At 42.5% G+C, this 22,175-nt stretch overlaps 1 protein-coding gene across 1 annotated transcript in view; it reads right to left on the bottom strand.

Moving 5' to 3' along the window:
* The window catches only part of LOC140916898 (vesicle-associated membrane protein 1), a 96,324-nt gene that overhangs the window by 70,387 nt on the left and 3,762 nt on the right, over window positions 1-22,175 (bottom strand). Inside the window, exons 2-3 of the mRNA XM_073358792.2 lie at window positions 15,965-16,112; window positions 15,254-15,384 (exon numbers count right to left, since the gene is read on the bottom strand). Coding sequence (XP_073214893.1) covers window positions 15,254-15,255 — 2 coding nt within the window. The 5' untranslated portion in view covers window positions 15,256-15,384; window positions 15,965-16,112. The remainder of the gene's footprint in view (window positions 1-15,253; window positions 15,385-15,964; window positions 16,113-22,175) is intronic.

Genomic DNA, 22,175 nt, shown 5'->3' with positions numbered 1-22,175 from the left:
TCAACCAGCCTCATACCATACTAAGGAGTGGAATTAACTATTGCATTTCCTCTTGGGAGACACCCAAGAAGAATTGCTATTCAGTTTTGACCAAATGAGTGGAAATAGCAGCTAAGAGTGAAGGATTTACCCGGGCTCTGTCTGACAGAAAACCACAGCACTTCTGTTTATACTGTCACCACTGCCAGCTGTAACATATTAACAGAAGTTCTAGAGGCTGAGAATGGAGAACGAATCCACACAGATTCGTTGTTCAGTGCAACCACAAAAATATCAAAGCAGAGGATGCAACTTTCATGAGGAATTATTCTGATAATGTTCTGTCACTCAGAGGCTGTAGCTAAAGCGTGATGGCTGGAGAGCATTTAAGAACTGTAATCAAGCAATTTCAGAAGAAGTTGGGACTCTTAGAACCCAGGTTTACCAAAGCTCTGAATAAGGACAAGTTACAGTGAAAGGCAATTTCTAAGATACACCATCTGCAGGATAACAAGACGCCGCTATGAAAACAATGAATGTCACATTCAATCAGTGACTCACTGTCTGGGAAACACTTCTGGCATAGATTCTGTGAGATGATCGGCCTATGTAGCTATCAAAAGAAACTTGGTGCTGGCATGTTGCAGTGAGTTATGTGTCTACACTCCCACTTTTGCTCCCACTCACACAAGAAATTGTTAATATCAGCCTCTGCTTACAATATTTCTCTATCAGTGTCTGGAGTGTAAGAGTCCCTAATTTATCTGATTTTATTTTATTTTTTCCTGACATGAATCTTAGCAACATTGTTAGAGATCATGAAATCATTACACCAAGATCTTTGCCACTTACGTATAATGTTCTGTAAGCAACATGCAAAATCAGCTTCCAAGAGGTACAAAAGGAGAATAATAGAAATAACTATTTCTCTTTATGTAAATCTTTTTCTCAAAAACCCTTTAAGGACTTGTGTACATTTGTGTACATATCATAGTGTACAAGTTTACTGAAACACATCCATATCCCTTTGGGTTTGGTGTAGTAGCCATCTAATGATACTTACCTCCTTTGTACATCACTTTGAAATATAGGGATGAAAAGTGCTAAATAAAAGAGAGAGTTAGGAAATAGTTTCTTTAACCTGTGAACGGACCACTGCACAGTGAAGGAAGGTAGTTTTGGCCAAAGTCACCAGGGAAAACTGCTAACTTTTTAATAAAAGTGTCATGGGATCTTTAATCTTCATTGCTAGATTCCTCATAAACTCTTCACCAGGTCAAAATTATGCTAATTTGAACTCTGCTTTCTTCCACCAAATGCTAGTCATAAAGCAGACTCTGTGCTGCTTTACTATTGCTTGCTGTTTTCAAATGATCAAAACTAACTTATAGTACATAAGAATGGCCATACTGGGTCCACCAGTGGTCAATGTAGCCCCAAATCCTGTCTTTTAACAGTGGCTTGGGCCAGATGCTTCAGAGGGAATGAACAGGAAAGGGAAATATTTGGGTGATCCATTCTGTCATCCACTCCCAGCTTCTGCCATTCAGAGGCTTAGGGACACCCAGAGCATGGGGGTGCATCCCTGCCATCCTGGCTAACAGCCATTGATGGATCTATCCTCTATGAACTTGTCTAATTCTTTTTTTAACCCAATTATAGTTTTGGTCTTCACAACATCCCCTGGCAACAGGTTCCACAGGTTGTCTGTGCATTGTGTGAAGTACTTACTTATATTTATTTTAAAACTGCTGCCTATTAATTTCATTAGGTGACGTGGTTCATGTGTTATGTGAAGGGGTAAATAACACTTCCTAGTCACTTTCTCCACTCCATTCAGGATTTTGTAGACCTCTGTCATATCCCCTCATAATCATGCCTTTTCTTAACTGAACAGTCCCAGTCTTTTTAGTCTCTCTTTATATGGAAGCTGTTCCATACCACTAATCATTTTTCCTGCTGTTCTCCATATTTTTTCCAATTCTAATATCTTTTCTGAGAAAGAATGATCAGAACTGCATGCAGTTTTCAAGATATGGGTGCACCATGGATTTATACAGCTGCATAATGATATTTTTGTCTTACCTATCCCTTTTCTATTAGTTCCTAACATTTGGAAACAAATAAGACTTCTTGCATGAGTCTTTTCAATATATAAGTGGGTGGAATACTGAAGAAACCATAGCTATGGCAAAACCCCTTAAAATGTACTGTGAGTGAAACCTGATAGCTGTACAATAGTCTTCCAAGAGCATTCATGGCTGATGGCTACTTTTCACCTTTAAAACCAGCCTGGATAAACCAGTTATGTACAGCTAAAAGTTTATGTTTTCTGTCTCTGCTAACGTCAACATTAAGATACAGTAGGTAAGTCCTTAAATATGGAGTAAAACTTCACTTTCTAATCATTAAACATCTTATTGTGTTAGTCTTGCCTCTAAATGGGTTTGAATGCTATAATAAGCAGGCTGCTGATCTTGGATGAATCTGGAGTAGATTTGCTCCTCAGTGTAGAGTATGCCACTCCCAATGAGAATATTTAAATTTTTCTTTCAACACTACAATCATCCCTATTTAATAGTGTAAAATTATAATTAGGCAGGCCAACAAATTTGAAGAGCAACTAGCAAAAAGACTAAAACTAACAGCAAACATGTAAGTACATTAGAAGCAGGAAGCCTGTCAAACAACCAGTGGGGCCACTGGACGATCAAGGTGCTACAGGAGCACTCAAGGAAGAAGAGGCTGTTGCGGAGAAGCCAAATGAATTCTTAGCATCAATCTTTACTGCAGAGGATGTGAGAGATTCCAATACCTGAGCCATTCTTTTTAGGGGAGATGTCAATAGAGGAGGTTTTAGAACAAATTGATAAATTAAACAGTAACGAGTCACCAGGACCAGCTGTTATTCACCAAGGGTTCTGAAGGAACTCACACATGAAATTGCATAACTGCTAACCTATTGCTTAAATCAGCCTCTGTACCAGATGACTGGAAGGCAGCTAATGTAATGCCAATTTTCAAAAAAGGCTCCAGAAGCAATCCTGGAAATTACAGATCAGTAAACCTACCTTAAGTACCAGGCAAACTGGTTGAAACAATAGTAAAGAACAGAATTATCAGACACATAGATGCATGCGATAGGTAGGGGAAGAATTAACGTGGCTTTTCTAAAGGGAAATCATGCCTCACCAATCTGTTCGAATTATATGTGGGGGTAAACAAGCATGTGGGCAAGAGTGATCCAGGATATCACTTGCACTTTCAGAAGGTCTTTGACAAGGTCCCATACCAAAGGCTCTTAAGCAAAGTAAGCAGTCATGGGATAAGAGAAAATGTCCTCTTATGGATCAGTAACTAGTTAAAAATAGGAAACTAAGGGTATGAATAAATGGTTGGTTTTCACAATGGAAAGAGGTAAATGGTGGGGTCCCCCAAGGGTCTGTCCTGGGACCTGTGCTGTTCAACATATTCATAAATTATCTGGAAATAGGAGTAAACAGTGAGGTGGCAAACGTTGTAAATGATACAAAATTACTCAAGATAGTTAAGTTCAAAGCTGACTGTGGAGACTTGCAAAGGGATGTTCTAAAACTGGGTGACTGGGCAACAAAGTAGCAGATGAAATTCAGTGTCGATAAATGCAAAGTAGTGCACACTGGAAGGCATAATCCTAACAATACACACAAAATGATGAGGTCCAAACTTTCTATTATCACTCAGGAAAGAGATCTTGGAGTCGTTGTGGATAGTTCTCTGAGAACAGCTGCTCAATGTGCAACAGTAGTCAAAAAAGCTACCAGAATGGTAGGAACTGTTAGACTTATGTTCCCCTCTCAGTCTTATCTTCTCCAGACTAAACAGACCCATTTTTTCAATCTTTCCTCATAGGTCATGTTTTCTAAATCTTTTATCATTTTTGTTGCTCTCCTCTGGATATTTGAGTTTGTCCACATCTTTCCTGAAATGTGGTGCCCAGAACAGGACACAATATTCCAACTGCGGCTTTATCAAAACAGAGTAGAGAAGAAGAATTACTTCTCCATGTCTTGCTTACAATACTTCTGCTAATATGTCCCAAAATGATGTTTGCTTTTTTTGAAACAGGGTTACACTGTGGCCTCATGTTTAGCTTGTGATTCACTATGAACCCCCGATCCCTTTTTTACAGTGCTCCTTCCTAGGCAGTCATTTCCCATTTTTGTGTGTGAAACTGATTGTTCCTTCCTAAGTGGAGTACTTTGCATTTGTCCTTATTGAACTTCATCCTATTTAGTTCAGACCATTTCTCCAGTTTGTCCAGATCATTTTGAATTTTAATCCTATCCTCCAAAGCACTTGCAACCTCTCCCAGCTTGGTATCGTCTGCAAACTTTATAAATGTACTCTCTATACCATTATCTAAATCAGTGGTGCCCAACCTTACTATACAGGAGGGCCAAATAAACCGAAGCACAAACTTCTGTGGACCAAACAGATTCTACCTATTTTAATAAGATTTAAAATATAAATCAATATAGGTGACTTTAAGTTCAGCTTGTTTTGTATTATTTAGACAGAAACAATCTATGTACACTATTGTCTATTTACACACTTGTGTAAACTAAAATGATGTAAACACAATGATGAAATGCTAATGAACTGGCCATTAGTATATTGTGTTGAAGTAGACTGTGGGCCTTATGAAATGCTCTGGTGGGCTGTGTACAGCCCACAGGTCGTAGGTTGGGTATCCCGATCTAAATAATTTAAGAAGATATTGAACAGAACTGGACCGAGGACTGATTCCTGAGGGACTGTATTCAATATGTCCTTCCAGCTTGACGGCAAACCATTGATAACTACTCTCTGGGAATGGTTTTCCAACCAGTTGTGAACCCACGTATAGTAGTGCCAACTAGGCTATATTTCCCCAGTTTGTGGATGAGACGGTTATGTGAGACAGTAGTCAAAGCCTTACAAAAGTCAAGATATACCACATTACTGCTTTGTCCCTAGCCACAAGATGTGTTATTCTGTCAAAGGAAGCTGTTAGGTTGGTTTGACATGATTTGTTCTTGACAAATCCATGCTGACTGTTACTTACCACCTTATTATCTTCTAGGTGTTTGCAAGTTGATTGTTTGCTCCATTATCTTTCTGGGTACTGGAAGCTGACTGGTTTGTAATTCTCCAAGTTGTCCTTATTCCCTTTTTTATAGATTGGCACTACATTTGCTCTCTTCCAGTTCTCTGGAACCTCTCCCATCTTCCATGAGTTTTTTGAAAATGGCTAATGGCTCAGATATCTCCTCAGTTAGCCCTTTGAGCATTCTTGGTGAAAGCTGAAACAAAAGAGTCATTGTGCATGTCTGCCATTTCCACATTTTCCATTATTGCCCCTCCAGATTGAATAATGGGCCTACACTGTCTTTTGTCTTCCTCTTGCTTCTAATATAGTTGTTTGTATATATTTCTTGTTACCCTTTATGATTCTAGCTATTTTAATCTCATTTTGCACGTTGGCCTTTCAAATTTTGTCCCCACATGCTGGTGTTGTTCTTTTAATATTCATCCTTTGTAATTTGACCTAGTGTCCACTTTTTTGACCTAGTGTCCACTCTTTTTTGAGTTTCAGATGATTGAAGATCTCCTGAATAAGCCACAATGGTCTCTTGCCATACTTCCTATCTTTCCTACACAGTGGGATAGTTTGGTTTTAGGTCCTTAATAACGTCTCTTTGAAAAACTGCCAATTCTCTCAAAACTGTTTTTCCCCTTAGACTTGGTTCCCATTGGATCTTACTTTCTAACTCTGAGTTTTGTAAAGTCTAGTCTCTTGAAATCCATTATGTTTATTCTGCTGTTTTCTCTCCTACCATTCTTCAGAATCATGAACAATATCATTTCATGACCACTTTCAGCCAAGCTGCCTTCCACTTTCAAATTCTCAGTCAGTTCCTCCCATTTTGTTAAAGTCAAATCTAGAACAGTCTCTCACCTAGTTGCTTTCTCCACCTTCTAAAATAAAAAAATTGTCTCCAGTGCATTCCAAAAACTTGTTGAATAGTCTGTGCCATGCTGTATTATTTTCCCAACTGATGTCTGGGTAGCTGCAGTCCCTCATCACCACTAAGTCCTGCGCTTTGGATGATTTTGTTAGTTGTTTAAAAAAACCTCATTCATCCCTTCTTCCCGGTTAGGTGGTCTGTAGTAGGCCCATAACATGACATCACCCTTGTTTTTTTACCTCTGTTATCAGAGACGTTCAACAATTCTGTCTCCTATTTTCAACCTCAGTGCAAGTGTATACATCTTTGATATACAAGGCAACACCCGCCCTTTTTCCCTGCCTGTCCTTTCTGAGCAAGCTGCACTATGCAGAGTTGGCATCACACAGACTTGGTGGGATAATACAACTGACTGGAATAGTTCTATATAACTATTCCAGTAATTTGTATTATCCCACCAAGTCTCTGTGATGCCAGCTACGTCATAGTTGTGTTTATTCACTAGTATTTCTAGTTCTTGATACGTACTCGTGTATTAATCTTTCCACCTTTTAACAATGGGTAGGTCCATGTACTTTGTGTCTGTAGGAGACTTACACTACATTAGATCTCATCTTGAAAGATGTTGAGCTACCTCCATTGAGGTGCTCAGCACTGTCAATGCTAACTGAAGTCAGTGCCAGTAGGTTTTCATCACCTTACAGGTTTAGGTGATTAGTTTGCTTTCTGTGTGTGTCTGTCTAAATTCTGGCCTCGAGCGGGATTTCCCCTTTGGTCCCCCACCCCCAGACTTGTTTGTGACTTTGTAAAGTGCCGGGGCTGGATGCTGCCAAAGTATTCGAAGGAGAGAAAGAAAATCCCACAGATTATTATGTTGGATCATATTAAAGAAGTTCTGTATTAAAATCATAAACGAGTTTGATTCCCCATAGTTTAAATTCCAGGGTATTACTAATTAAGAGGTCTCTTGGTTTTTGGTCTCTTGTTTTTACTATTTCTCTCCCGCTCTGTGTGAAACTTGCAAGCTGCTAATTGTGTTAGTACATCCTAAAACAGAGTCTGTTCTCAAAGCAATACTTTGTAACAACAACTACTCACACACAGAGAGACTCAAAGTGATACTTTTTAACAACAGAAACAGCACACAAAGACACCCTGCCCTTTTGTTGTATTTATCTCACTTTGTTAACAATTGTGATTAAAATAGAGATAGAGGAAGTATGTGGATGGATGCTTGGTGTGGATAATAAATGAATGATCAGGGAGGTGCCAGCCTAAAAATCCAGTGTGGATCGGCTGAAGAGGGCGTCAAGTGGAAATAACCAGAGGACCTCCGGAGGGCAGACTGGAATCCACCCAACAGCCTCGGATGGGAGAACCGAAGAACAAGATAACATCTGGCAGCACGGAGCCGTCAGGAATGTGCCATCTGCTGATTGATTCAGCAACAGCATGATGAAGCAATTCCCATAGACTGGAACAGGAAGAAATTCCTATAAAAATGGATTCTAGAAAGTGAGAACTTTGGAGTCTGATTCTGCAAACCAACTTCCAGGAGCATCAGATGTGCATCTGACGAGGCCCTGCTCCCTCCTCATGTCCAGGCCACCTGGCCAGTGGCTTGGCATGAGCAACTCTAAGGCTGGTAACTATGATAACAACCTTGCAGAACCTCTGTGTGCATGTGTGTGTGTGTGTGTGAGCGAATGAATGTGTGAATAAATATGAGATGGAATGGAATGTTATAGCTATAACTAACTGCTTACTATGATTCTTTCTGTATTCACAATAAATGTGGCATTTTGCCATATCCCCTTTGATAAGATCCTGCTGGTTTTATTTTATTGGTATAACACCGCAGCCAATCTAGCAGCAAATGCAGGAAGCTTTCCCACAGACCAGCCTCCAAACAGCACTTAAAAAAAAAACCAAAAAACCCCCATACATTTTTAACCACTACTTTTTTTACCTCTTTATCCCACAGAGAGGTAACAGAAATGTTCAGTGCCGACCTCTGTGCTAAGCCAGACTCTGAACTGAGTCTGTGACAGAAGTCAGCAATAAAAACCCAACCCTAGAACTACATTTGTGAAACTTCAAATGTTATGGGCAAAAGATATTTGTCCATGTTTGCAGCCTTTACATGCATTAAATGGCACACAGAGATGGGTTGCGGTAACAGATAGGGCAAATACTTGCACACAGCATTGCCTTTGCCCAGCTGTAGCATGCTGTAATTAAGGCCCTTCCCTGTCTAAGGCCAGAGTCATAAAGAACAGTTATTTTAGTATTTGAATGTAAGTGAATAAATGGAATTTCTATCCATTAACCTTTGGAAGTAGAGAATAAGTGGTTCTAGGCACAATTAATTACTTATTTCTAGGAAATCATTACTGAGTCTATGTATTTATAAAAAGCTGGAATTTATGCACACTGTGCAACTCAATATTTCAATGTATACTAGGGCAATTTGGTCTTTCTGGATTTTGTTGGCTTCCCCCTGAGTCCTTCTGCAGGACCAGATCCTGCCTAGCCCTTTTGTGGATGCAGATGAGTTGTGGGGAGACCTAAGGAGCTATGTCGTCATGCCCCCTGCTCCCTACACATCTACAGCTCCTCTCTCATTTAGACAGCTAAATCAATGGTGAGATTTTCCAAAGAGTTTGGCATGTTAGGTGTACACTGGATGTTGAGTTCTTTTGAAAATTCAGCCACAAGTATCACAGTGGGAACTGTGGGGTGCTGAGCACTTAAAAATTTGGCCTGCCAGACATAGTTGCAGTCACTCTGCCCCCTCACTTGTTTGTCTGAGGCCCTGAAGGGGTAGGTAGGAAGCGGGGCTATGGCCTCATCCTCTCTTCTCTGCAACAGCCCACATCAAGTGGAGTAAGCTGCACCATGTGGAGGGGTGTAACACTGGATGGACTCCTCTGTGCACAATGGAGCTCATATGGGGTTCGGTCTCTTAGGGATCCCTCTTTCTTTGCTCCCTTTGGAGTTGTGGCACTTGCTTGCCCAGTGATTTGTGCTAAAACGCTCCCCTGCTGAGGCTCCACACTGCTGCAGTGCTTACTTTGAACCATTGTCCAAGTGGCTACCACCCTTCTCTCTGCCTGCTGAAAAGCACCCACCTCTTGAAGCAATTCCTGCCTATTTCAGTTTGCAACATTTGGCATCACTAGGATTTTCTTCTCCTTTGTCACTTTCCCCCTTGCACATGCATGGTTATTGCTGTATGAAACGCCTGCACTCTCCATTAGTGAGACAGTGCTGTATTCCCACTGCAAATAGAGGCTTCGAAACAAGCAAACCCCAGTAATTCAGTGAGATGGGGGCTTTTAGCCAGTTAGAAGGAGATTATCTAGAGTTTGTTAGATGTTTGGCTGCATGTGTGTGTTCTCCCTGTGTGCTGACCACAGCACGGCACCATAGTGTAGACATAGCTCAAGACAATATAGAGATTTGAACCCAGCTATGCAGGATTAGTGCATAAATCCACTGGGCTGACTGGCCTACGTTTATAAGATACTGCAACACATTAGAATGCATTCAAAGGTGCCATTTATATTTAAAAGTTCAGAGATGTTTCTTGAAATAATGCCCTTCTGACCTCACAAAACATAGTCATAGAGAATCTCAACACTTTCCAGAAGAATTCACTCAGTGATGCCTCAGTGATGCTTCTGTTTGATTCTGGCTGAGGTAAGTCGGATGCTTTCATTAGCATACAATCTGTAAAGCAGATTTCTGCCTTGTTTGGTTGAGACTAAAAAAAAGACACCTCTTTCCCACATATTTTCCTTTAAATATTGCATCTGGAAAAAGTGAGAAACTTGTTCAAATATTTCCAATTATTTGGACAGGAATATTAGAGTGATGAAGTCCATTCTAATTATTTCATCCAGTACAGAAGTGATGATATAATTGCAAATAACAAAATAGTTTTAAATGTACAGTCAGATCTCTCAGTAAATTATTACTGTGTGCAGAAAACATATGGTTGCCAGAACTGAGTAGTTAGCTTTTCTAAGGTGGCCATCATCTTGTGCTTGTTCAATGGGTTATGTGAAAAGAGCTTGGAGGGCTCCATACAGGCACCAGGGGAAAAGCAACCACAACATTAAGGAGAAAATCTCGGTTAACTGGGGCTAATTGACAACTGTGATGAGTCTCAGGAAGGTCAAGTACCAACTGGGCAAGAAGACAATATTCTCTCACTCCTAGAATTGCTGTCTCCTAGTCAGGGCTGAGTTGGATGCATAGGACAGCTACAGGAATAACATACATTTGCTTCTACAGTAATTCAAAAATCATTGGCGGAAGAGGGGGCGGTCACCACCTTGTTCCTCTTTCTGGATGTGCTGTCTCTCCATCTCAGTACTAGTTCCACAAGCCCTGGGGTAGCCCTTCTTCACGGTTCCATTAAGTTACGTGATATTTTACAGAACCCACCTGCTTTACAACATCCACTTCTTCAAATCTGTTCATTCAGTGGCTCCACTGCCTGGATAAAAGAGCAGATAGAAAAGGGAGCTGCTCCTAAGCCAGATGGAGTTAAGCCCATTCAAATAATACAGCTCTTCAAATGGCCCCAGAGCTTGCAGTCACCACAGGGTGACACATGATGACATGCGCAATATTGATGCGAGTGATTTAGGTGATGAACTGAAAGCCCTTTCAAGATACGTTTCAGCTGGATCAACTCCAAAGGGTGTTCTGTAATATCTGTGCACAAATAAGATGACCACCCTCTTTCCAAATGCTTTTGTTTCTCTGCACATACTTCCAACACTTCCTGTAACAGTTGCCAGCGGAGAACGCAGCTTCTCCAAGCTGAAGTTAATAAAAACACATCTTTGCTCCCCAATGACACAGGACAGGCTGGTTGGCCTTGCAATCATCTCAATAGAGCATAAGCTTGCCCAGACTGTGGACCTTCAGCAGGAAACAGCTCAAATCTTTGCAACCAAGAAGGTTGATTATTCAAACAGATAAAAATGCCAGTGTTTACTATGCAGACAAGAAAAGTTACATTTGCTGTTCAGGTGTTTGAAAGTTAAGTGTTACTTAAAATTTTTGAACAAGGCATTTTAAGTTGTTAGTTCTCCTTTATTGGGGTAGGTAGCAGAGCAGTACCATGAGAGGAGTAGAACAGGAAGAAGGCAGAATTGAGACCTGTCAAAGTTTTGGCCCAAGCGAAGGGTATGGGGGCGTCATTTGAGCTCCCCGCCTCAGGTGCCAAAATGTTGTGGGCCGGCCCTGTCCACCTGCATTTTCTCTCACCCAGTGCTCTCTCCTGGAGGTTGGGTGACAGATATCTAGCAAGCTTGGCTTTGATCTATGGGTGATCACAAAGCTCAGTGAAATTGTTGGGCATGCTGTCTGCCTTCCATTCAGGCTAAATGAGTGTGCAATTAAATGCCCTTTTGGTTAGTGATAGCTGGAAGCCACCACCAAAGGACTTGACTGAACACAAACACAGGGTCTTGGGACTGATTGTTATTGCTGCTGTATGTGCATGTTTGAGTCAGAAACAGCCAGATGAGTGAAAAAGCCCAGGAAACAGCAAGAGAAGCCCTTGTAACATGAACCTGAGAGAAAGCTAAGAGAGAGAGCATAAGAAGGCAGCCAGACTGGGATGCCCCCCTGCAGCAGGCCATGGCACCACACAGGCATCTGACTCAGTTTCTCCTCAGTCCAACCATAAAAAGAACAGTCTCTCTCTCTCAGTGTCCACTTCAAAATACCACCTCTGGGTATAATTTATTCACGTACATATAGAATAGTCTATAGAACCCTCATAACAAAGCTGTTCTCCCAATTGCCACAGTAAAACAGAGAAATGTACAGCAATTTTTCAAGCTCCTCACCCATGAGCCCATCAGCAATGTCACACTGTGAGAGAGCTTTTTGGCCAGGGTGCTCATTGGAGAGAGGCTTGGAACTGTGAGCAAACAAACTGCCTCCTGTTTGTTCATTCTTTGTATATAAACAGGGTTGCATCAAAGACATACCTGATGCCATCATCATTTTCTCCTTCTACTTGAAACAACCCCCAAGAGGTAACACTCAAACCCCCCCCCCCCCGACTCTCAGTTCACTTCTTACCCTTATGCTTGGAACAGTATCCCCCTCTTCTCAAGCAAGAAGCGAGTCCTGCTCTTCCTTCAAATCCCTCCTTTCAAACCCACTTCTTTCATTTAACTTCTCAGTACTGACCCTCTCCTCAATAAGGTTTGCTCCCACTTTTGAGCCTGCTTCTTTATCATTTGTATTGTACCACTCAGACAGTAATCTCACATAAGGTCAGATTCCCAGCTGGTGTAAGTCAACATAGCTCTACTGAAGTCACTGAACCCAGCTGTACACTAGACATATATCAGTCTAACTACATTGCTCAAGGGTGTGAAAAATCCACAGTAGTTATAACTAAACTAACCCGCTGTGTAGCCATCGCTATGTTGCTAGGAAAACTTCTCCCATCGACAGAGCTACCCCCTTGGGGAGGTGGATTAACGACACCAATGGGAGCAGCTCTCCCATCAGCATAGTAGCATCTTCACTAAAGCTGTACGTGAAGACAAGCCCTCAGGAGCCATCTCTTTGTCTTCTTACAAGTGTCTGAAGTGCTATGAATGTTTATGGTGCTCTACAACAAGATGAAAAGAAATCATTTCCTGATTTGGTGTTCACTAGCAGTAAACTGTTGCAAGTTGATGAACACCATTAGTTGTCACTATAGGTTGTTAGTTAGCACTCTTTTACCTTGTGGCATTCATCAACAACTCAAAGTTGGATAGTGGTGACATTCATCAAGGAGTTTTAAATTCCTTTTCTGTAATTCCATTTAATAGAGAAACAGAAATCAACTGAATACATCAATATCTGCATAATAGCAAGTTGCTTATTTATCCTGGCTTTGTACGATTAGTGTGTTGAAAGATTATCCCACCAAAAACCAAAAAAAAAAAAAAAAAAATGGTTTCCGTTTTTCCCTAGATCAACAAAGAAACTTATGCAAGCTTTTCTACAAAAGACCCAGGCATACTAATATTGAATCAACCTTTCTGGTTTTAATTAAAAAATGTGTTATGAATACACACTAGTAAGCCAAAGATAGTATGAAAAACTGTTTCTTGTTTGAATAGTTTAGATGATCATTCTGCAGCAGGAAACTGTTGCATTAATCATCGAAGAACAGCTCACATACAGATCAAAGTATCTGACATCATCCCCTGACTCCTGATCTAGACACAACGAGGCAACAGCACCAATAGCACACAATGAGCTGGCAAACGCCGAACCATTTGGAGAAGTTCAGGGGTGCACATTAAGCCAAGGCATTTTTCAGAAAGCAATTCCTTGGCTTGGAGACATTCTGGATGTTGTAGACAAAAGCTTGTTTTCTGGTATTTTAATAGGTGAATAAGCAAATGAAAAAGAATTCTAGATCTCAGAATGAGATTCTGGATGTAATTTTTAAAAAAAATTTGGTATTGAAATAGTTTACAATAGGACACAACTTTTTATTTACAATAATCAGCATAGCTCCATTCACTTCTATACCAGTAGGATCCATCTGAGGATCTGGCCCTATGTTTCCCCCCCTGCTTATGTTATATAGGATTAGAATTATTTGACTTTTTTAGACTTCTGAGATGTTTGCAGCTGGTTTGCACTGACTGGTCATAAATGAACGTTTATGCAATCATGTTAATAGATTAATAGATTATAAGGCAAGATAGGACAATTGTGATACTTTGGTCTGACCCTCTGTAGAATACAAGTCATAGAACTTCCCTGAATTAATCCCTGTTTGAATAAGAGCAGATCCTTTAGAAAAACATCCAATCTTGATTCAAAAATTGCTGGTGATGGAGAATCCACCACAACCCTAGGTAAGCTGTTCCAACAGTAAATTACCATCATTGTTAAAAATTTGCACCTTATTTCAAGGCTAAACCTGTTCAGCTTCAACGTCCAGCCACTGGATCTTGTTATACCTTTGTCTTCTTGTTTGAAATGCCCTCTATCATCACATTTCTTTTCCCCATGTAGATTGTTGGATGCATTTCAGAATCTAGTTATCTAAACTACACGGGTCAGATTCTCATTTACACCAATGTTTTTCCAGAGTAACTATTAACTACATAGGTTTTACTGTTGTCTTAAAGAGCAAATTAATGCTGTCATTTAAACCACAGCTAAAGACATGGACAGCTATTTAAAGGTGTAATAAAATAATCTGAAGTGATGGGTTAGTGTCATCTACTGCTGCACAGAAACAGATGGATGCTGAATACAAGTGAGTTGAAATTATTTTATATCTAATATATTATCATATTGCACCAGATAGCGAGGACAAAGGTCCAGATCCTCAGCTGGTATAAATCAGCATTGTTCCACTGTGATGTACAGAACTGTGCTGATTTACACTAACTTAGGATTTCGCCCAGCATTTTGACTGGTTGGTGTCTGCACTATTTTGAATTGGAAACATGTTAGTAATTCTCTTCACTGCTGTCCAACAACTGGAAAAACTGCACAGCCAGCCATAGCAGGGTTCCCATCATTTAAGAGCCACAGCAGACTGATTAGACTTTGACAGTGTCTTACACAAACTTTGGATCTCTAAAATACACAAAAGAGGTCTCACACCCAGCAAATGCTCCTCAGAGTCTGACACTGATTCACACAGATGCCATGTAGTTTTCATGTGACAGCCAGCCACAGCAATGTTAAAGTAGCTTCAGATGCCTTATTCACGTAGCCAGCCTTCCACCGCACCCACACACCACATAAAATTAAACATAAAAAGATACATTCATAGTAAGAGTTAATTTGTACTTGGTTTTGAAAACAACAGCATACTACTTGGCCATTTCTCCAAAACCCAAACAAGCAACTTTTCATATATCAGAAACAGCAGTGAACTTTCCAGCCACAGTATTGCGCTTCCGTAGAGCGAGCATTTAGGGGAATATAATTGTAAACAGATATTCACAGATATGAAACTGAATCTGTGACAAATCACAATACACAATCCCAGAGCCCAGCCTTGCTTCAAAAGGGATCTCAGTCAGCTTAAAGCCATGCTGCTATCATTTCTTTGTGAAGTAAGAAACACGCCCATTCACAGCTGAGTATTCAGAGTTTCAGCACCACACCTGATGGACAGTGCTTTGACACTGCTTTAGCCAAACTCCTTCCCTCCAGACATACTAAACCTTCATTCTCAGACTGCAGCTCGTTTTCATTAAACTCCTATGACAAGGGATACTCACATTGTTTTCGGTCAGACAGTCTGTGGATCTCCTAAGGTTCAGCTGTTTCTCTCACTCTCAGCAGCTAGCAAAGATGGCTTTCCAGCTCTGCTTCTGATGCAACCAGTCTCTTAGTATTGTAGGCACTGTTACTGAGATAGGAGTGGTAGGCATAAGCTACTGAGCATGCCTGCACCTCACATCACACAGTAGGAAGTAGAGGAAATCCACAGATGCACACCCTCTGTAATTCAGGGCAGAATAAAGTCCTAGAGTGACTAATATAAATGGAACTCCCCCCCCCCAGCTGTCTGCATCCTGACTCCTCTAGATCTAATAATAGGGTATTTATTCTCAGCTGTGTAGTGCATGGAAATTAAAAGTATTTCCATCTTTGAATTTTTTTAAAGAATCCTTTATATCTTTTTCCTTAAACAATGGAAGCACTACTGTTCTATGTCTGTAGTTAAATTATGAGTGTAAAATCCAATTGGCAAGTGAACACTGTTGGATTAAGGGAGGGAGAGCATGCATAAATATCAGCTAGGCCAGGAAGAAAATTCCCCCAATACAATATTGCATTTGCCTCTGAACCATCCAAGATTGGCCCTGACTGGAGACAGGATGCCAGACTAGATGAACCAATTTTTTTTCTGATCAGGTGCAGCAATGAAGCCAGACTGCAGAGGACTCGCAGCGCCTGCCAAAATACAGGGAAGAATGTCTGCTTACCTCCACACATGTGCAATTTCTTATGCCTTCTTCTTTTTGCTCCCCCTACTGTGAGGAGTCCAAAATCCTTCTTGAATCCAATGTGTTTTCCTCTTTGTCAGTGCTTCTCTCTTTGGTTGTCCTCCTGACCATGCAAGTGAAATCCATTCTGGAAGAGAAAGCACAACAAAACATTTAAATCCAGGTCACTCTGCAATCAGATAAAGGGATGAAACAGTGCAGAGAGATCATTTAACCAATGTAAATCCAGCACAGTCTCCCCATGACATGAATTTTTGGTTTAGTTGGTGTGTTATCCAACACTCCATGTAGCCAGTCTTTCCACTCACTCTTGTGGGAGCTGGCTCAGAACAGATCTATGCCTGGACAAGGGAAAGTTTTAAACAGCACAAACAACGGAGTATTTGAGAATCTAGATCTCAGAGATGGATGGGCTGGTAGTATGGAGAAGCATCTTGTTAGTCTGGTGGCAGTGGTGAGTTCCAAAGAAAGTGTTTCAGATGCAGGACCTCACGAAGGCTCATTTTCACGTCAAGTTAGTGAGCAGAGGTAGAGGTCTTCACCCATCCATCTACCCACATATTCTGCTAAACCCTGCTACTCCTGGTGAGTGGAACAATATATGCCCCATAATAGTTAGCTAAAGAAATAGATTGGGGAGCATAAAACACACCAGAACCCAATCGAAGGGAAATAGAGTGCTATGAAAAAGCCCAGCTTTGGGGTCATCTGATATTTGCTTAGATCCTAAGTGCCAAATCCTGCTGTCATAGCAGTGCTTTGTACATGGGACCTACCAGGAAGCTGAGGGGATGAAATCCTCCTAGCCCAAATGTTACACATGTATTGCAGCCAGGGGATCCATATAGCAATGGACCCAACAGTCACAGCCTCTTTTTCCCCATGCCCCAGTATTTAAATCCCCGCTGGGCACTGACTTGAAGACCAGGATGTAGAGAAAATGAAAAGCAATTCAGAAAAAAAGCTAGTCAACCTTTTCCAAATCTAAAAGCTTCAAGCAGGCTCAGGTTTGCATTGGAGTTTGGACATAGGTCCAGAATGGTTCATGTTTTAATCCAAAGCAATTAACCCATTTTCTTAATATTATATATTACAAAGCATGTTCCTTAAAAAGAGAAAACAACCACCCATAAGAGTCCCAAGCTAAAATGATCACAGGAGCAGCAGGTGGGTATTAAGTCCAGAGGTGACTGTATCTGGTAATTGCTAAATCACTTGCTTGCCCTTTGGCTTCATTTCACTGCAGATAAACACTACTTTAAACCTATACTAAGGACATTCGAACAGATCTGCTAAGGTGTGTGGCTCAATACTTACCTCCAGGATCCTGGCAAAGCTACTACACTGATCGCGTCGTCAAAGACATTGGTATATAGACATTGGTAAATACGGACATTGAGAACTCAGTTCTGCTCTGAGATGCATGGCGCAGTTCACATGAAGGGAGAGGCATGATTAGATTTCAGTTACCTGATCATCCTCGTTTCATGAACCATAAGCAGCTACCCTGTCAAAACATCTTCAGGTTTCAAGCATCTTCAGCCACTAAAGGAAACAAATTCTCACTGCCCTCTGAGAAGCAGAGCCTATTGTAACAGCATTCTCAAACCAGACATAGTTCTCCGTTGCTGAAGAAAATCCACAGAGAAGTGGGTGATAGTTTTTTGTTAGCTTTTAAAACATAAATTGTGTCAAATACACTGGAAGGGTTGGAACTCTGTGTTCCAAGGTGGAAGAGCTTGGTGTAGCTCGAAAGCTTCTCTCTCTCACTAATAGATAGAAGTTGGTCCAATAAAAGATATTACCTCCCCCCATGCCATCTTTCCAAAGGTGGGGTATTCCTGGCTACTCTGGGCCAGGCTATCAGAGGCTTTTGTCTTTCTAGGAAGAGATGCAGAGACACCCTGTGGTGGCTGAAAGTATATGAGAAGAGTGCGTCAAATAGCTTATTTGATGATTTTTTGCAATATGTTTCAAATAAAGTCTTGTATTAGATTAGAGAGGAAGAATGATCGTGCAGTTAAGGGGGAGTTCCTGTGATGCTGGGCAAGTAATTTCATCACTCTGTCCCTCAGTGGGATGAGGATACTTTCCTGTTTCTTACCCTTTGAATTGCTATTTGGGACCAGTGATGCTCTCTCACGATGGATACATGCAATGTCTAACACAGTGGGGCTCCTACCTTGTTGAGGGCCTCTGAGTCCTACTGAGAATACATGAGGAAAAGCAAATGGGCTGTGCTGTATGGTAGTCTTCTGTCTTCCTATCCTGACAGTCTTCCCAAGCTGGGGTAAAATCATACTTAGGTAACAGCCGCGGTAAAACTGGTCTGGGAATGTTTTTAAACTGATAAATAAATATTTCTTTCCTGGGCTGAGGCCACGTGCACAAACATGGCAGTGTCAAGGCCACTTACGAATGGACATACTAGCAGCACACAGGCTACACAAGTAGAAACAAAGGTACCAGTCTAATAAAACACACTCTGAGAGAGGAGTCTTTAACACACACTCATGTCTTGTAGTGCTAGTAGAGAGCCGTTCACTCGGGCATTTTGCTCCAGAATAGCTAGGGATGGAAGAGAGTTGTCAATTTGGTCCATGTCACTTGGCCTTAGGCAATATTATACATCTGTTCAGAGCTGGATGTCCTTAATTCCTCCTAACCTAATACCTTGATAGCACTCTTTAACCAACAAAGCAGCTATATCAGGAATTATGAAGCAAGCCTTCAGATGGAATCACTAAGCCCTGGTCTACACTAGGACTTTAGGTCGAATTTAGCAGCGTTAAATCGATGTAAACCTGCACCCCTTCACACAATGAAGCCCTTTATTTCGACTTAAAGGGCTCTTAAAATCGATTTCCTTACTCCACCCCTGACAAGTGGATTAGCGCTTAAATCGACGTTGCTGGCTCGAATTTGGGGTACTGTGGACTCAATTCGATGGTATTGGCCTCCGGGAGCTATCCCAGAGTGCTCCATTGTGACTGCTCTGGACAGCACTCTCAACTCAGATGCACTGGCCAGGTAGACAGGAAAAGAACCGCAAACTTTTAAATCTCATTTCCTGTTTGGCCAGCGTGGCAAGCTGCAGGTGACCATGCAGAGCTCATCAGCACAGGTGACCATGATGGAGTCCCAGAATTGCAAAAGATCTCCAGCATGGACCCAACGGGAGGTACGGGATCTGATCGCTGTTTGGGGAGAGGAATCCGTGCTATCAGAACTCCGTTCCAGTTTTTGAAATGCCAAAACCTTTGTCAAAATCTCCCAGGGCATGAAGGACAGAGGCCATAACAGGGACCTGAAGCAGTGCCGCGTGAAACTGAAGGACCTGAGGCAAGCCTACCAGAAAACCAGAGAGGCGAACAGCCGCTCCGGGTCAGAGCCCCAAACATGCCGTTTCTATGATGAGCTGCATGCCATTTTAGGGGGTTCAGCCACCACTACCCCAGCTGTGTTGTTTGACTCCTTCAATGGAGATGGAGGCAACATGGAAGCAGGTTTTGGGGACAAAGAAGAAGAAGAAGATGAGGAGGAGGAGATTGTAGATAGCTCACAGCAAGCAAGCGGAGAAACTGGTTTTCCCAAAAGCCAGGAACTGTTTCTCACCCTGGACCTGGAGCCAGTACCCCCCGAACCCACCCAAGGCTGCCTCCTGGACCCAGCAGGTGGAGAAAGGACCTCTGGTGAGTGTACCTTTTAAAATACTATACATGGTTTAAAAGCAAGCATGTGAAAGGATTACTTTGCCCTGGCATTCGCGGTTCTCCTAGATGTACTCCTAAAGCCTTTGCAAAAGGTTTCTGGGGAGGGCAGCCTTATTGCGTCCTTCATGGTAGGACACTTTACCACTCCAGGCCAGTAACACGTACTCGGGAATCATTGTACAACAAAGCATTGCAGTGTATGTTTGCTGGCATTCAAACAACATCCGTTCTTTATCTCTCTGTGTTATCCTCAGGAGAGTGAGATATAATTCATGGTCACCTGGTTGAAATAGAGTGCTTTTCTTCAGGGGACACTCAGAGGAGCCCATTCCTGCTGGGCTGTTTGCCTGTTGCTAAACAGAAATGTTCCCCGCTGTTAGCCACAGGGAGGGGGGAGGGTTGAGGGGGTAGCCACGCGGTGGGGGGAGGCAAAATGCGACCTTGTAACGAAAGCACATGTGCTATGTATGTAATGTTAACAGCAAGGATTACCCTGAAAGAGTGTAGCCACTGTTTTATAAAATGTGTCTTTTTAAATACTGCTGTCCCTTTTTTTTCTCCACCAGCTGCATGTGTTTCAATGATCACAGGATCTTCTCCTTCCCAGAGGCTAGTGAAGCTTAGAAAGAAAAAAAAACGCACTCGCGATGAAATGTTCTCCGAGCTCATGCTGTCCTCCCACACTGACAGAGCACAGACGAATGCGTGGAGGCAAATAATGTCAGAGTGCAGGAAAGCACAAAATGACTGGGAGGAGAGGTGGCGGGCTGAAGAGAGGGCTGAAGCTCAAATGTGGCGGCAGCGTGATGAGAGGAGGCAGGATTCAATGCTGAGGCTGCTGCAGGACCAAACCAGTATGCTCCAGTGTATGGTTGAGCTGCAGCAAAGGCAGCTGGAGCACAGACTGCCACTGCAGCCCCTGAGTAACCAACCGCCCTCCTCCCCAAGTTCCATAGCCTCCGCACCCAGACGCCCAAGAACGCGGTGGGGAGGCCTCCGGCCAACCAGCCACTCCACCACAGAGGATTGCCCAAAAAAAAGAAGGCTGTCATTCAATAAATTTTAAAGTTGTAAACTTTTAAAGTGCTGTGCTTAAAGTGCTGTGTGGCATTTTCCTTCCCTCCTCCACCACCCCTCCTGGGCTACCTTGGTAGTCATCCCCCTATTTGTGTGATGAATGAATAAAGAATGCATGAATGTGAAGCAACAATGACTTTATTGCCTCTGCAAGCAGTGATTGACGGTAGGAGGGGTGGGTGGTTAGCTTACAGGGAAGTAGAGTGAACCAAGGGGCAGGGGGTTTCATCAAGGAGAAACCAACAGAACTTTCACACCGTAGCCTGGCCAGTCATGAAATTGGTTTTCAAAGCTTCTCTGATGCGTACTGCGCCCTCCTGTGCTCTTCTAACCGCCCTGGTGTCTAGCTGCGCGTAACCAGCAGCCAGACGATTTGCCTCAACCTCCCACCCCGCCATAAACGTCTCCTCCTTACTCTCACAGATATTGTGGAGCGCACAGCAAGCAGTAATAACAATGGGAATATTGGTTTCGCTGAGGTCTAAGCAAGTCAGTAAACTGCGCCAGCGCGCCTTTAAATGTCCAAATGCACATTCTACCACCATTCTGCACTTGCTCAGCCTGTAGTTGAACAGCTCCTGACTACTGTCCAGGCTGCCTGTGTACGGCTTCATGAGCCATGACATTAAGGGGTAGGCTGGGTCCCCAAGGATACATATAGGCATTTCAACATCCCCAACAGTTATTTTCTGGTCTGGGAATAAAGTCCCTTCCTGCAGCTTTTGAAACAGACCAGAGTTCCTGAAGATGCGAGCGTCATGTACCTTTCCCGGCCATCCCACGTTGATGTTGGTGAAACATCCCTTGTGATCCACCAGAGCTTGCAGCACTATCGAAAAGTACCCCTTGCGGTTTATGTACTCGGCGGCTTGGTGCTCCGGTGCCAAGATAGGGATATGGGTTCCGTCTATGGCCCCACCACAGTTAGGGAATCCCATTGCAGCAAAGCCATCCACTATGACCTGCACATTTCCCAGGGTCACTACCCTTGATATCAGCAGATCTTTGATTGCGTGGGCTACTTGCATCACAGCAGCCCCCACAGTAGATTTTCCCACTCCAAATTGATTCCCAACTGACCGGTAGCTGTCTGGCGTTGCAAGCTTCCACAGGGTGATCGCCACTCGCTTCTCAACTGTGAGGGCTGCTCTCATCTTGGTATTCATGCGCTTCAGGGCAGGGGAAAGCAAGTCACAAAGTTCCATGAAAGTGCCCTTACGCATGCGAAAGTTTCGCAGCCACTGGGAATCGTCCCAGACCTGCAACACTATGCGGTCCCACCAGTCTGTGCTTGTTTCCAGAGCCCAGAATCGGCGATCCACAGCATGAACCTGCCCCATTAGCACCATGATGCATGCATTGGCAGGGCCCATGCTTTCAGAGAAATCTGTGTCCATGTC

Source organism: Lepidochelys kempii, chromosome 9 (assembly GCF_965140285.1).
Source record: "Lepidochelys kempii isolate rLepKem1 chromosome 9, rLepKem1.hap1, whole genome shotgun sequence".
In the NCBI taxonomy this organism is placed as follows: domain Eukaryota; kingdom Metazoa; phylum Chordata; order Testudines; family Cheloniidae; genus Lepidochelys; species Lepidochelys kempii.
The sequence above is the reverse complement of the archived record's forward strand: the minus strand, read 5'-3'. Positions and strand labels throughout refer to the sequence as shown.